The sequence below is a fragment of the Stegostoma tigrinum genome, chromosome 23 (assembly GCF_030684315.1).
Source record: "Stegostoma tigrinum isolate sSteTig4 chromosome 23, sSteTig4.hap1, whole genome shotgun sequence".
Lineage (NCBI taxonomy): Eukaryota > Metazoa > Chordata > Chondrichthyes > Orectolobiformes > Stegostomatidae > Stegostoma > Stegostoma tigrinum.
The window spans coordinates 42,491,262-42,505,429 of NC_081376.1; the positions used below are offsets into that span (position 1 = coordinate 42,491,262).

The 14,168-nt window shown below is 44.8% G+C and overlaps 1 protein-coding gene across 8 annotated transcripts in view; it reads right to left on the reverse strand.

Annotated features, from left to right (window-relative positions):
- The window catches only part of LOC125462212 (neuronal-specific septin-3-like), a 411,217-nt gene that overhangs the window by 13,737 nt on the left and 383,312 nt on the right, over positions 1–14,168 (reverse strand). For all 8 annotated transcript variants that reach the window (XM_048551946.2, XM_048551945.2, XM_048551949.2 and 5 more), the window contains 2 exons: positions 11,589–11,684; positions 5,441–5,537 (listed from right to left, as the gene is read on the reverse strand). In XM_048551946.2, the coding sequence (XP_048407903.2) occupies positions 5,441–5,537; positions 11,589–11,684 (193 nt within the window). The remainder of the gene's footprint in view (positions 1–5,440; positions 5,538–11,588; positions 11,685–14,168) is intronic.

The window sequence follows — 14,168 nt, forward strand, 5'->3', positions numbered from 1 at the left end:
GACAGATCTGTTGAGCTTTACCAGCAATTTCTGTTCTCGTCTCTGATTTACAGCATCTGCAGTTCATTCGGTTTTTAGCTAGGATTACGGGTGTCAGTTGACACAAATCAGAGGACTGCAATCAAACGTACTCCAACCTCAGTGACCTTCAGTTGTTTGTTCGTTCACCACAATAAGCTTGCTACATAACCTTAGATGACTGCTGTGGCATTGAGCACCTGACCATTGCCACCTCTTGCCGGCAGATCTGATCCCACCCACGCCCCCAGCCAACCTTCCTCACACCCTGACTCACCCAATCTCTCCGCCTACCCTGACCTTTCGTAACCAGGGCACCATTTGCCTGGCCGCCTTCCATCCTGCACCCCACCCAAGTCACTTGGGTTCTTCCCATTTGGCACCCTACACCTTAGCCAGCTGTTAACTTACCCACCTAGCACCATACTTACCTGGCATATAACCTAACACTACCTACCGCTCCTCACCCCCAAGCCTATCTAGCACCCTACCCTCCCTGAAACTTAGCTTCTGTGCTAAGCCTTGTCAAAGTGGCTATGTGTGATTGTGGATCTTCGCAGTTCAGAATGCAGCAGCTGACTGCTGGGAGAGGGGGCTGTGGCTTACCACCCCTTCCACAGTTCTGTGGTATGAAAGAATTGGCAGAATGGAAGAACGGGTGCATTTCTGACGGATCAGAATTGCCTGCTAGAAACACAGGGCTCACCTCTTTTGTGAAAAGAAGGGGCAGAGTGGCAATCTGCAGGAGACTGCTACTTCAGAGGAAACCCCACCGACTGCTGCCACTTTTGCAAGTTTAAATGGCTAACTCTGAATACCGAGGTTGCAAGCTTTCAACAATGTGGCTCAGTGGTTAGCACTGCAGCCTCACGGCGCCAGGGACCTGGGTTCGATTCCCTTCCTCAGGCAACTGTCTGTGTGGAGTTTGCACATTCTCCCCGTGTCTGCACAGGTTTCTGACAGGTGCTCCAGTTTCCTCCCACAGTCCAGGGATGTGCAGGAGAGGTGGGTTAATCATGGTTTAAAAACCCCATGTGGGGTTACAGGGTTGAAGTGGGTCTGGATGGGATGCTCTTTGGAGGGTCAGTGCAGGCTTGATGGGCTGAATGGCCTCTTCCTGCACTGTAGGCATTCACACTTCTTGACAGAAGGGAAACAGCAAGGAGGACTGACACAGAGATAAAATGAGGGCCCCCGAACAGTACAATGCAAAAGAGGAAGCAAGGTTACCTTTTCAGAATAATTTCACAATTTTCTACTGCACTGTGGAACATCAAATGGGAGATACAACTGTGTATTTCCTTGCCGTCTGCCTGTATAATGTGTTTGTTTAGTTTTTTGCGACTCATTAAGCAAGTTCAAGAAGAAATATTGGCAGGGGCTCAAGCATAATTCAAAAATACTGGACAGCAATAACATTTCACTGTCAGTAAGATATACACCTCCTTAACTTTAAACCATTAGGCTACATCAGTATTTAACATATTGATTTCCTGTTGCTTTTAATGGTAGTCTCCCAGATGGGCATTTAGTGAGTAAAAACCACGTATAACAGTTACTAATAAGCAAACAGTTTTTTTTGTTAAATTAACTTAATTTGTAGCATATAATTCATTTCGGTAAAGGCTCATTACATTGTGAAAAAGTGTTATGTCCACATTTTTTCTACGGATTTTGCAGCAGTTTCCAACATAACAACAACAATGACATTTTAAAAGTACTTAATTGGCCATGGACATGTTTGGAACCAGTCTGGTGCTATACAACACAAGTCTTCCTTATTTCTGAGATTGTGAAAGTTGATGTTGCTTTCAGACTTTTGTCAACTCAGATGATCACAAACTTATGTGACCAGTGATAGGTACATTGTGGCCCTGCTCCAACTTCAGGCTGGAGTTAAAAAGACTGTCTGAGGAATTGAACAAACAGCAGCTTGTAACCATTATCACAGCCCCATTGTGTCACTGTAAACTCCTGGGAGATGTCAAAATCTGACACAAGCACTGGTTTCAGTGTATGAACGCCGAGTCAGCCGAACCTTGCTCTCAATTAAACAGAACAGATTTCTCAGACATCTTCTCCTCTGAAGAAAAAACTAATAGGTTTGGTAAAAGAACCAAAGACAGCACAAAAACCTCTTCCCCAGCTCAGTGCGCTGTTGTGATCCTGAAAACACTGCCTGAAAAGGGTGCAGGAAGCAGATTTGATGCCAATCCTTGAAAAAGAATTGGATATAAATTGGACTAAAGGAGCGGCAGTAGGGCTTGCTCGGTCAGCTCTATCAAAGAGCCAGCCCTAGCACAGAGGGCCAAATGGCCTCCAGCTTGCATTATAGGCTGTATTGCTCTTTGATTCTATGAAAACTCTGTGAATTACTTCTATTCTGGATTATGTGAACAAATGCCTCACAGTGAATCTTAGCATTCAACTTTTTGAATTCAGGAACTAGTCTGCCACTTAACCTGGTTTGTTGTTGTACTTTATCTGGGCAGTGGGACTAAATAGATAACTTTTTGAATGTGATGACAGCCATGTTAGACCAAATAATTTGCTTTTGTGCTGCACACATGGCATAAAAACCTGAGAACAATGGATCATTTAGTGTCTAAATTAAAGTAAAAATTTCACCTGACAATTTCATTTTGAGAGAGGTAGCCAGGCCTTAGGGTGCTGCACCTCTCTCTTGGGATTGAGCTTCTCCCATTGGCTCCTGCCACTTGGTTGTCCCTTCATGGATTCTACACCATCTTGGTTCTCTACAATGCTGTGTGTCTCTGTTTGCACTTCGGCAGGCTGCACTGCCTCACTATGCTGCTACATAGCTTAATGTCTTTTATTCCTAGATTGTTCCTAACCCAGACTAAGAGACAGCACGATGGCTCAGTGGTTAGTACTGCTGCCTCATAGAGCCAGGGACCTGAGTTCAATTCCAACGTTTGATGCTGTCTGCGAGGAATTTGCATATTCTCCCTGTGTCTGCATGGTCTCCCTCAGGATGCTCCGTTTCTGCCCACAATCCAAAGATGTGCAGGGTGGATGGTTTAGCCATGCTAAATTGCCCTATAGTGTTCCAGGGATGTACAGCCTAGGTGGATTCGCCATGGGAAATGCAGGGTAACAGGGATAGGAGAGAGCCTGGGTGGGATGCTCTTCAGAGGGTTGTTGTGGACTCAGTGGGTTGAATGGCCTGCTTTCATGTTATATGACCCTAAGGCTCCTCCAGGCTTCTCGTTAACGTAGACACTTTACTTACACTGAAGTACGCCATGCTAAATACTGTGTTTCTCTTCAGCTCCTCTTCTAGTCTTGTCCACATGGTTTTCTCTCTCTCTCAGTTTTACTGCTATCAGATAAATACTTTCATGATATTATTATCAAAGTAATACTCACATCCCATTATAGTACGCCCACCAATGGGTCAGCTCTACAATCCACCCATTTTCTGATTTGATCTACCAGGATTTACAGCTGGGCCTCTTCACAATGAAAGATGACGGGAGGGCAAAGGAGCAGAAGTAGGCCATTCAGCCCATGAGACTGATGTGCCGTTCAATGAAATCATAATCCTCAATTCCACTTTCCTGTCTTTTAGCCACAACCTTTGATAGGCCTTACTGGTTCAAAATCTATCTCAGTCTTGAACGTACTTAATGACCAGTTTTTTTTAGCTAAAGGTAGGGGCTGAATAGGTTGAGGCTATTTTCCCTGGAGTGTTGGAGGCTGAGGGGCAACCTCATGGAGGTTTATAAAATTATGAGGGGTGTGGATAGGCTGAATAGTCAATGTCTTTTCCCCAAGGTGGGGGAGTCCAAAATTAGAGGGCATAGGCTTAGGGTGAGAAGGGAGAGATTTAAAAGGGGTCTAAGGGGCAACATTTTCATGCAGAGGGTGGTGCGCGTATGGAATGAGCTGCCTGTGGAAGTCTGGGGGGTCTGATAGAATTACAACATTTAAAAGCCATCTGGATGGGTACGTGACAGGAAGGGTTTAGAGGGATATGGGCCAAATGCTGGCGAATGATTCTAGGTTAGATTGGGATGTCTGGTTGGTGCAGATGAGTTGGACTGAAAGGTCTGTATCTGTGCTGTACGACTCTATGGCCCAGCCTCTACCGCCCCTGCAGAATTTCCTCGTCTCTGTCCTGAATGGGTGACCCCTTACTCTGCAATGATGCCCTTTGGTCCTAAGATTCTTCTACAAGGGGATATAACCTCTTTGCATCGATCCAGTCCAGCCCCTATAACCTTATGTTTCAATTTGATCTGCTCTCATTCTGCTAAATCCAATTGACAACAACTCAACCTCTCTTCATAACACAATCTACCTATACCCAGAATCAACCTAGTGAACCTTCTGCCTAAAGTGGTCATATACCTGTCTTTAGACAAAGGGCCTAAAACCATTCACTTTATTCCAGCTGTGGTCTGATTAGTGCCCTGTAGAGTTTTAGCAAGACTTTTCTATTTTTTCCACTCCATTCCATTTGCCTTCTTTATAACCAACTGAATTTGGATTCTAGCATTTTGTGAATTATGCATGAGGTCTCTGTATCTATGTGGGTTTCCTCCAGTTTCAGTATGGCAATGTTGCACTAGGTAATATTCAAAGTATGAGCACGACTGTATATTTTTAAGCCATGCTCGCATTGTACAGTAAAAACACAATCTTCAAAGTCCAATTGGCTAACTCTCTACCTTTCATGAAGAAAACGCACAAATAATTTGAGCTCCTTCACACATGAGAATGCATGCTATGGGATTAGAATAAACACCGCTACTAGTAATTATTTGGTTTGGATAAAGGAAGGTATTTCAATTCTGCACAAGCATTCCAAAGAAAGGATTTCTTACTGGACAGGGTAATTACTCTGAGATCTCAGAAAAGCTTTTAGGTAAAACATCAAGCGTGGGAATTGAAAGTTGAGCAGATGGCACTGTTCTGTTGAACAATGTAGGCGATTCAGTAAAAATGGTGCTGTTGGTGAAAAGTGCATGGGAGAGTCCACAACAGCTTTAGAAGCCTCACGTCCAAAGCAGAGATTCTAGAAACAACACAATCATGGCCATTGTCATGATCACATGTTGTCGACAAAGTTGTGCACAATTTCTTTTTAACTCATGCGGGTTATAAAAGATCATCAGCATACAATTGTCTCATCAAGGGTATTGTTTTGCAGCAGTAGTGTCCCTACCTCTGGGCCAGAAGGCCTGGATTCAAGCCCCACCAGTTCCAGGGCGTTGTCATAAGACACCTAAACAAGTTGATCCAAAATATCTACAATTGTATAGTCACTGTCTCTGAGTTCATAATTTCTTACTGAGCTCAGTGATTACTTCATATTTGATAGCAATATGCTGCTTAAACTCAGAATCAAATTGTGTTTTGTTCACATAATATCCACAATCAGAAATTGGCCTTTTACCTTCGATAATCCCCCACTTGGTCTTCCTTCCCAAAATCTTCTTCCCATTAACTTGATGTTCCTGGTCGGTGCCGACGACTGCAAAGGGGATTTTTTCCTGCATGAGGGAAACCAGAAGACCAGATGTGATTTTTTTTATTAAAGAGAAAGAACACACAGTTATATAACACATACCCTAACCCTAACCCTACTGCACTTAATATACGCACAGCAATGTCTCGCAACATCACTGTGATAAGGACCTGATAATTTCCTTTTACGATGTAGGTTGAGGGATGGATATTGGTCAGAACACCAGAACACCATCCTTCATCCTTCTCGGAACCCTGCCACAGAACTTTTGGCACAAACTCTCAGGGCAGTCAGGATTTGGGTTTAACATCTCATCCAAAAGCTAGCACAGTGACAGTGTAGCATTTCCTCAGCACTGCACTGGAGGGATGACTATTTATGATCAAATTCTTGGGTTGATACCTTACATAAAAGCAATGGGTGCCATCCACTAAGCCATGCTTGATGTTGGAACAATAAATATGCCTTTGAATTTACTAAGATTTCTGTGTCTTTCAAGTGAAGACAGCTTCTCTTCCTTACAAAACAAAAAACGAAAGAACTGCGGATGCTGTAGATTAGGAAACAAAATAGGAGTTGCTGGAAAAGCTCAGCAGGTCTGGCAGCATCTGTGAAGGAAAAACCGAGTTAACATTTCAGGTCCAGTGACCTAGTTCCGAGGAAGGGTCTCTGGACCGGAAACATTAACTCTGTTTTTTCCTTCACAGATGCTGTTGAGCTTTTCCAGCAACTTCTGTTTTGTTCTCTTCCTTGCAGTTATTTAACTCGATGCTTTAGGGTCACCCCTGGCTCAGTGAAGGATGGTACCTCAAAAACTGAGACTGGGCATTGATTATAATAAACAGAGAACTGGTCCAACCTCTACTGCAACATTAGGAACAAGCTCAAAAAAAACTTGCAAATGATCTCACCACTTCTGATTTCCAAAGAGCTTGATAATATCCCAAAATAAATCATTTGTACATCAACCTTCGAAAACACAAGTGCATAACAAACTACAAAGTCACATATTTCATACAAAGTAAATTGAACAATTTATTCGGCTCAGTGCCACCATTTCTGCACAGTGAGACATATTGATTTGGCTCAATTCTGAACATTGTGGAAAATATTAGTTCTCTGTCACGTTGATCTACAATTTCTTTTTGACATTCATCAAATAAACTGAAGAAATTTAAAACACTGAAGATGGCCATTCGGCCCATCAACGGTGTGTGGCCTCTTTGCATAAACCACCCAAACATTGCTCCTACATCTTCCCCGACATCAAATCTTCATCCAAATTCTCCATTAAAAGTGGGAACATCTCCATCTCAGATATTGCCCTTGACAAAACATTTCTGGATTCAATAACCTTATGCATAAATAACGTTATCAGCCTGGGTCCGTTAAAGATATGACAGTATTGCTAATGTAAATGAGAACAAATTAGTTTCTGCTGGAATGGAATAAGGAGCACTTTTAATGTGCTCATCCCTGTTGCAAAGCTCCTTGCATCATTTAGCCCAGAATTAGCTCAGATATCTGTACAACTATTGGCATCTTGCAGCAACAAACGGCGACTTGAAAGGGTTCTCAAACACCAAGCATCCTTTGTGTTTGATGTTGGTGGATGCCTGACAGCCTAGTGACAGTTGTACAATGTATACATTTGATTTCCCCAGCGCTGGAGAGAACTTCAAAGGAGTTTCCAACAGTTTGAAAATACTTAATTTTCTGTAAAGCGCATTAAGAGGTACTAAATGTCATGGAAATGCTGGTAATTTTTTTCGAGTTGTAAAACACACCTATTGAGCACTTGAATCAAGGCTGCAAACTCTTTGAAGCTGTGAGACGGGGAATTGGCTCCCTGGAAGGTTAGGGGCAAACCACTGAGTCAGCACAGAACTATACCCAGTGTCTCAGTTACTTTGAGTGTCAGAAATGTGACTGTTACTTTCAAGATTCCAATGAGGACAGTTTTGGTTTGTAAATTATGTCGTGTTGGGTATGTCTTCGCTACTGTTTACTTATCAACTTATTGCTCATATAAATCTATTTACAGATATAGTTTGAGTCTGACAAGGCGTTTGTTCAACCACTTGGGAAAACAAAGGGTGGATCCATAAGTCAAACACGGTAACAATTACTTCTGTGCATCACTCGAACGTGCTAGAAATTGACTGCACTGTACAGAATTTTATGTGGGCTGGGGTGGGTGGGCAGGAAGGCGTGGTGTTAATAAAAAGGAGGATGGTTGGTGGCAAGGAAGGCCGAAGATGGCCTTCACTCTCACAGGTCAATTGAGGTCCATAACTGACTGATTAAAGGTCTCTTGCCCCTATAGCTGCGAATGGCTTTTGCCACAGTGCCCATAGCCCCCAGGGGGCACTGCAGGAACATACTCTCACCCTCACCAATGACCAACACCCTGCAGCCCTGCTCCCACTACGACACTGCCTACCTGAATAAATAGCTCTCCTTACTCCCTGATCCCGTCGCAGTCCCAGCAGTGGGTGCTCCCAGTAGCACTGCTGGGACACAAAGGTTGCCAGCTTTCACTTGGAAACTGGAGGAGCAGCACCTTATACACTGCCTTGGGAGCCTACAGTCCAATGGTCCCAATGTGGACTTTACTAGTTTCATAATCTCCCCAACCCCGAACTTATCCCATGACCAACCCTCCCTATTATCTCTGCTTCTTTGACCTGTCCATCTTCTCTCCCACCTATCCGCTCCTCCCACCTCAGTGACCAAACCCCACCATTGCCCACCTGCACTTACCTATCGCCAGCCCACCTTCCTCTCATCCCCGCCTCCTTGACCTGTCCATCTTCTTCTCACCTATCCACTTCTCTCACCGTACTGGCCAATCCCTACCACTGTCTACCTGAACACACTATCTACCACCCCATCTACCTTCCCCAGCCCCACCCCTCCTCTCTATTTATTTCAGAGCCCCCTACCCTCCCCCATTTCTGAAGAAGGATCCATGCCCGAAACATCAGCTTTCCTGCTCCTCTGATGTTGCCTGGCCTGCTGTGTTCCTCCAGCTCCACAATGTGTTATCTCAGCTTTCTGAGTGGTCACCTATGCTTGGAGGCAGAATTTCCACTTTTAAAGACAGCCCTGTTGCCAGGGTACTCATTGCCAAGTGATTTCGCACTAGGGCCAAAGACTCTTGATCCTGGCATGCAGTTCACCCTGGCTAATGTGCCAGTTTCCCAGCCAATTCCTGTTGAAGCCCTAATCCTCTTGGATAAGTGAAGAGGGAATCTACCCTTGTGGTGATATATTTAATCAGAGATCTGACTTCAAAGTATGAGTCTTCCCAAATGGCATGGATTTCTGATGCCTTTGGGTCTGCAGAGTTGATAACATAATGTTTGGTGCTGACCGATGAAGTGCTCTTGTACTTGCAATTGATATCTCCTTTGCTGTACCAATAACAAAGAGTTTCGTACTTAATCACAAAGTACAAAACTTGCGTGATGTGGTGATGCTCTCAATTAATATGCTGAGCCTTGTAATAGCAAAATGCTTTCAAACAGCTGGCACGGTGCCTCAGTGGTTAGCAGTGCTGCCTCACAGCACCATGGATCTGGGTTCAATTCCAGCCTCAGGCAACTACCTGTGTGGCGTTTGTACATTCTCTCCATGTCTGTGTGGGTTTCCTACCACAATCTAAAGGTGTGCAGGCTAGGTGAATTGGCCATGGGAAAGGCAGGGTTACAGGGATGGAGGAGGTCTGGGTGGGATTCTCTTTGAAGGGTTGATTTGGACTCAATGGGCCACACAGTAGGGATTCTATGATCTATGAAAAGTTTTGTGCTGATATCCCCAAGGAAAAATCCATGATCTCAGTTATGTGAGGCACCGAGTAGCATTAATCATCAGGGGAGGGTGAATCCCCACTCACAGTGTCTTTATCTGACTGCAATATTTGATGAGGTACAATCTGCAATGCATTAAAGATCTTGAGCTGGTGCATATTTCCTCTCTGCTCCCATTGTAAATTCCTGTGATATTTAACGTGGAAACCCCACCCCCTTTTTTCCTCTCATTCAGTCTTGTGGCAGTGATGGTGGGAGGGTACAATTCATATTGTGCTGTGGTTTCCATAAGCCAGTTCCTATTAGAAGAGAGAATATCAGACTTTATAATGGTGAAAGTTGACAGCGGGAGAGTGCAAGATTTATATTGTCAGTCAGCGAGTTACCTCAATGCTGAAGCTTTCAGGCACTATTTTTAAAGGCCGCAAAACAGAGCTTTCTGCTTGTGTTTGTTTGTTGTGTGAGCGCGGCCAATTGAAGCATGTTTGAAATAAATGGTTCATTTCCTCTGACATGCTACTTTACTTGCTGTACTAATATTTAATGTGCAGGTTGATGATACTTTATATTGGCACAGGTCCCTGCAACCTGAATAAAGTGCTGCAGAGACAGTGTGTTTGGTTTTATCTCACCTGACTGAGGCTGAGATAACAATCTGAGGCTACAAAATCTTTACAGACAATATTAGGGCAGAGCTTTCTGCTGTATTGCACATTTGGAACAAGCTCTGCTGTTATAGTGGAGTTAGCCTTTTGCAGCAATGCAGAATGAAAAAGAAGAGCAAATTCCAGGCCGCTCTGTGGAACTGTTTCTCAACTATTTCTTCATGCAATCTGGGCATCAGTGGCACTGATTGCCCTGGAGATGGTGGTGGTGAGCTGCCACCTTGAACTGGTCCCTGGGGGCTGGTGGGAGTGGCTGGTGAGTACACCGACTGTGCTGTTAGTCAAGAAATTCCAGGATTTTGCCCCTGCAACCAGGAAGGAACGACGACGTATTTCCAAATCAGGACAGAGTGTGGCTTGGACGGGAACTTACGGGCGATGGTATTCCCAACTGATGCCCTTATCCTTCTAGGTGGCAGAGAATGGCATGGGTTTGGTGGGCAACACTGGAGAAGGTTTGGGGAGGTACTATGGAGTAGTAGTTAAACATAAAACTCCAAGGTAATTTTGGTTGTAATAATTCTTAATTTGAATCATAACAATATTGTTAGCAATCGAAATAGCAGGGTAAATCTGAAATTTCACTCCCTCAATAATATTTATGGTGTAGTGGCATGGTCAATAGTTTGTAGTGAGAAGCCTGTGTGTTTGGGGATTTTTATTTATTGCCGATGAATACAATGGAGAGTTAGGGTTAGGGTTAGGGTTACAGCTACTGGCTCAGACAGAAAGTGACCACTAAGCCACACAAGAAGGAAGAGGGAAGCAAATGCAGAACCACAGCATGGCCTGACAGTGTTGGAATCGATTGAGAGGAATAGAGGTAGATTATTGTCGGGAGAGAACAATTTTCTGTTTGTAAGGCGTGGTTGGTTTCCTTACTTTACTGCTGATTTTAGCATCAAGGAGAAAGTGGAGGAAAATGCTTCGACGTAACTTGCAAACTAGCCAGTAACGAATCAAATCAGATGTAAAGAACTGTGATTCAATCATCCACTGGGATGTAATGAACTGTGATTCAATCATCCACTGGGATGTAATGAACTGTGATTCAATCATCCATGGGATGTAATGAACTGTGATTCAATCATCCATGGGATGTAATGAACTGTGATTCAATCATCCACTGGGATGTAATGAACTGTGATTCAATCATCCACTGGGATGTAATGAACTGTGATTCAATCATCCACTGGGATGTAATGAACTGAGATTCAATCATCCACTGGGATGTAATGAACTGAGATTCAATCATCCACTGGGATGTAATGAACTGAGATTCAATCATTCCTTAGGATGTAATGAGTTGTGATTCAGTTACCAACTGGGATCTAGTGAACTGAAACTCAGTTACCAACTGGGATCTAGTGATCTGTGATTCAGTTACCAACTGGGCTGTTGTGGACTGTTCTGAGGAAGGGGCACCGGACCCGAAACGTTAAATCTGTTTTCTCCTTCACAGATGCTGCCAGACCTGCTGAGCTTTTCCAGCGACTTTGTTTTTGGTGTTGTTGTTGTGGACTGTGATTCAGTTATCCACTGGGATGCAATGAACTAAGATTTAATTATCAATTGCTTGCCCCAAACATGCAGTCTTACCCGCACTGTATCATTTAGCAATTTGTCCTCTGGATCTTCATCAAATTCTGTCTGTGGATAAACACTAATGGAATAGTTTCTCAGGTCCTGTCGAATCTAAAAATCAATGAAGAAGACTGAGGTTAGAGGCTGCTAGTAGGAGAGGTGTTAATGTATTGAACAAGTAAAGAGATTCATTAGCTGGTAGGTGCCAAATGTGAATTCCTGCATTGATGCAATCAGCTCCAGTTTCTATTGAACCCATTGTCTTAAGCTTAAGAAAATATTCATGATTAAATGTAGAAAGGCCAGGGTGCAAGTAAGAAACAGATTTTTGAGCACCAATGCATGACGGGTATATTATTTTACGAAACACAATCTGGATGTGCCTGAACATCTGGAAGATGCAATTTTAAGAACTTCTGCATTAACCTACAGCAGGGTAAGGATGTAGGAAGTGAACTGGAACTGAAAATAACACAGCGACTGAACTTACTACGTACAGGACATTGTGTGAGAAAAGCTGTCCACTGGCTCACAAGGGTTTATTTTCCCCGAAGCATCGTCTCAATTCGCACTGCTCTCAAAACGCAAAGTCAGGCACAGTTTGGGGATGAGGCGTTTCGCTGCTCACAACCATTCATGGGATGTGGATGTCATTGGTTGGGCCAGCATTTATTGTTCACCCCAGACAGTCCCGAAGATGATAGTGAGCTGCCTTCCTGAACTGCTGAAGTTCAGCTCTGTTAGGGAGGGAGTTCCAGGATTCTGAACCGGTGACAGTCAAGGAACAGCGAGATAGTTCCAAGTCAGGATGGTGTGACTTGGAGAGGAACCTTTTAGATGGTGGATTCCATTGTATCTGCTGCTCGTGTCCCTCTGGCTGTGAGAGATTGTGGGTTTGGAAGATGCTGCCAAAGGTGCTTGGGTGAGATGTAGAGAATACATTGGTGGTGGGGAGAGTGGAGGTGGTGGATGGATGCTGATGAAACAGGCTGCTTTCTCCTGGATGGGGTCGAGCTTCTTGAGTGTTGTAGGAGCTGCACCCACCCAGGCAAGTGGGGAGTATTCCATCACACTCCTGACTGGTTACTTGCAGACGGTGGATAGGCTTTCCGGAGTCAGGAGGGGAGTTACTTACTGCAGGGGTCCTAGTGTCTCACCAGCTCTTGTAGCCACAGTTTTCATATAACCAGTCTCGTTCAGTTTCTGGTCAATGGTAAACCCCCTGATTGGTCACATCAGGGAAGCTGAGGTAGTTCTCCTTGGAGGAAAGGAGATTGAGGAGGGACCAACTTTGGTGTGCAGGACTTTGACAGCTAAGACAGAGAAAGGGAAGTAGCTCCTATTAAAAGATGGAATGAGGACCAGGAAATGGTAACTTGGGACTTGAGATGGGGTTGAGTGATCAACGATTTTAAAGGAAAATTGGGCAGGCGCTTGAGGGAAGTAAGCCTGCAGGCTGCCAGGGATAGAGGGGACAATGGGACTGAGTGGGCAGCTCTACAGAGTCCTAGTATTGATGTGATACGCTGAATAGTCACCTTGTGTGCTGAAATGATCGGAGGACACCTTAAGATGCGGAGTAGGTGGGGGATAGTATGGTGACTGAGGAAGTGGTTCTTCTGTTGGGGGCAGACATTTGAATCCCACCCCCCCCCACCCCATTATGTCCCAGCCAGCTCAACACATTCACTTTCACTGGAAAATGGGAATAGAACAGTTGATGGAATCACAGAATCCCTACTGTGCAGAAAGAGGCCATTCAGCCCATTGAGTCTGCACCAAACCTCCGAAGAACATCGCACCCAGAGTCACCTCATCCCCAAAACCCTGCATGGGGTTTTTTACTATGGCTAACCCATGTAACCCGCATTTCTTGGGACACTATGGGACAATTTAGAGATAATGGGAACTGCAGATGCTGGAGATTCCAAGATAATAAAATGTGAGGCTGGATGAACACAGCAGGCCAAGCAGCATCTCAGGAGCACAGAAGCTGATGTTTCGGGCCTAGACCCTTCATCAGAGAGGGGGATGGGGGGAGGGAACTGGAATAAATAGGGAGAGAGGGGGAGGCGGACCGAAGATGGAGAGTTAAGAAGATAGGTGGAGAGAGTGTAGGTGGGGAGGTAGGGAGGGGATAGGTCAGTCCAGGGAAGACGGACAGGTCAAGGAGGTGGGATGAGGTTAGTAGGTAGCTGGGGGTGCGGCTTGGGGTGGGAGGAAGGGATGGGTGAGAGGAAGAACCGGTTAGGGAGGCAGAGACAGGTTGGACTGGTTTTGGGATGCAGTGGGTGGGGGGGAAGAGCTGGGCTGGTTGCGTGGTGCAGTGGGGGGAGGGGATGAACTGGGCCGGTTTAGGGATGCATTAGGGGAAGGGGAGATTTTGAAACTGGTGAAGTCCACATTGATACCATATGGCTGCAGGGTTCCCAGGCGGAATATGAGTTGCTGTTCCTGCAACCTTCGGGTGGCATCATTGTGGCAGTGCAGGAGGCCCATGATGGACATGTCATCAAGAGAATGGGAGGGGGACTGGAAATGGTTTGCGACTGGGAGGTGCAGTTGTTTGTTGCGAACTGAGCGGAGGTGTTCTGC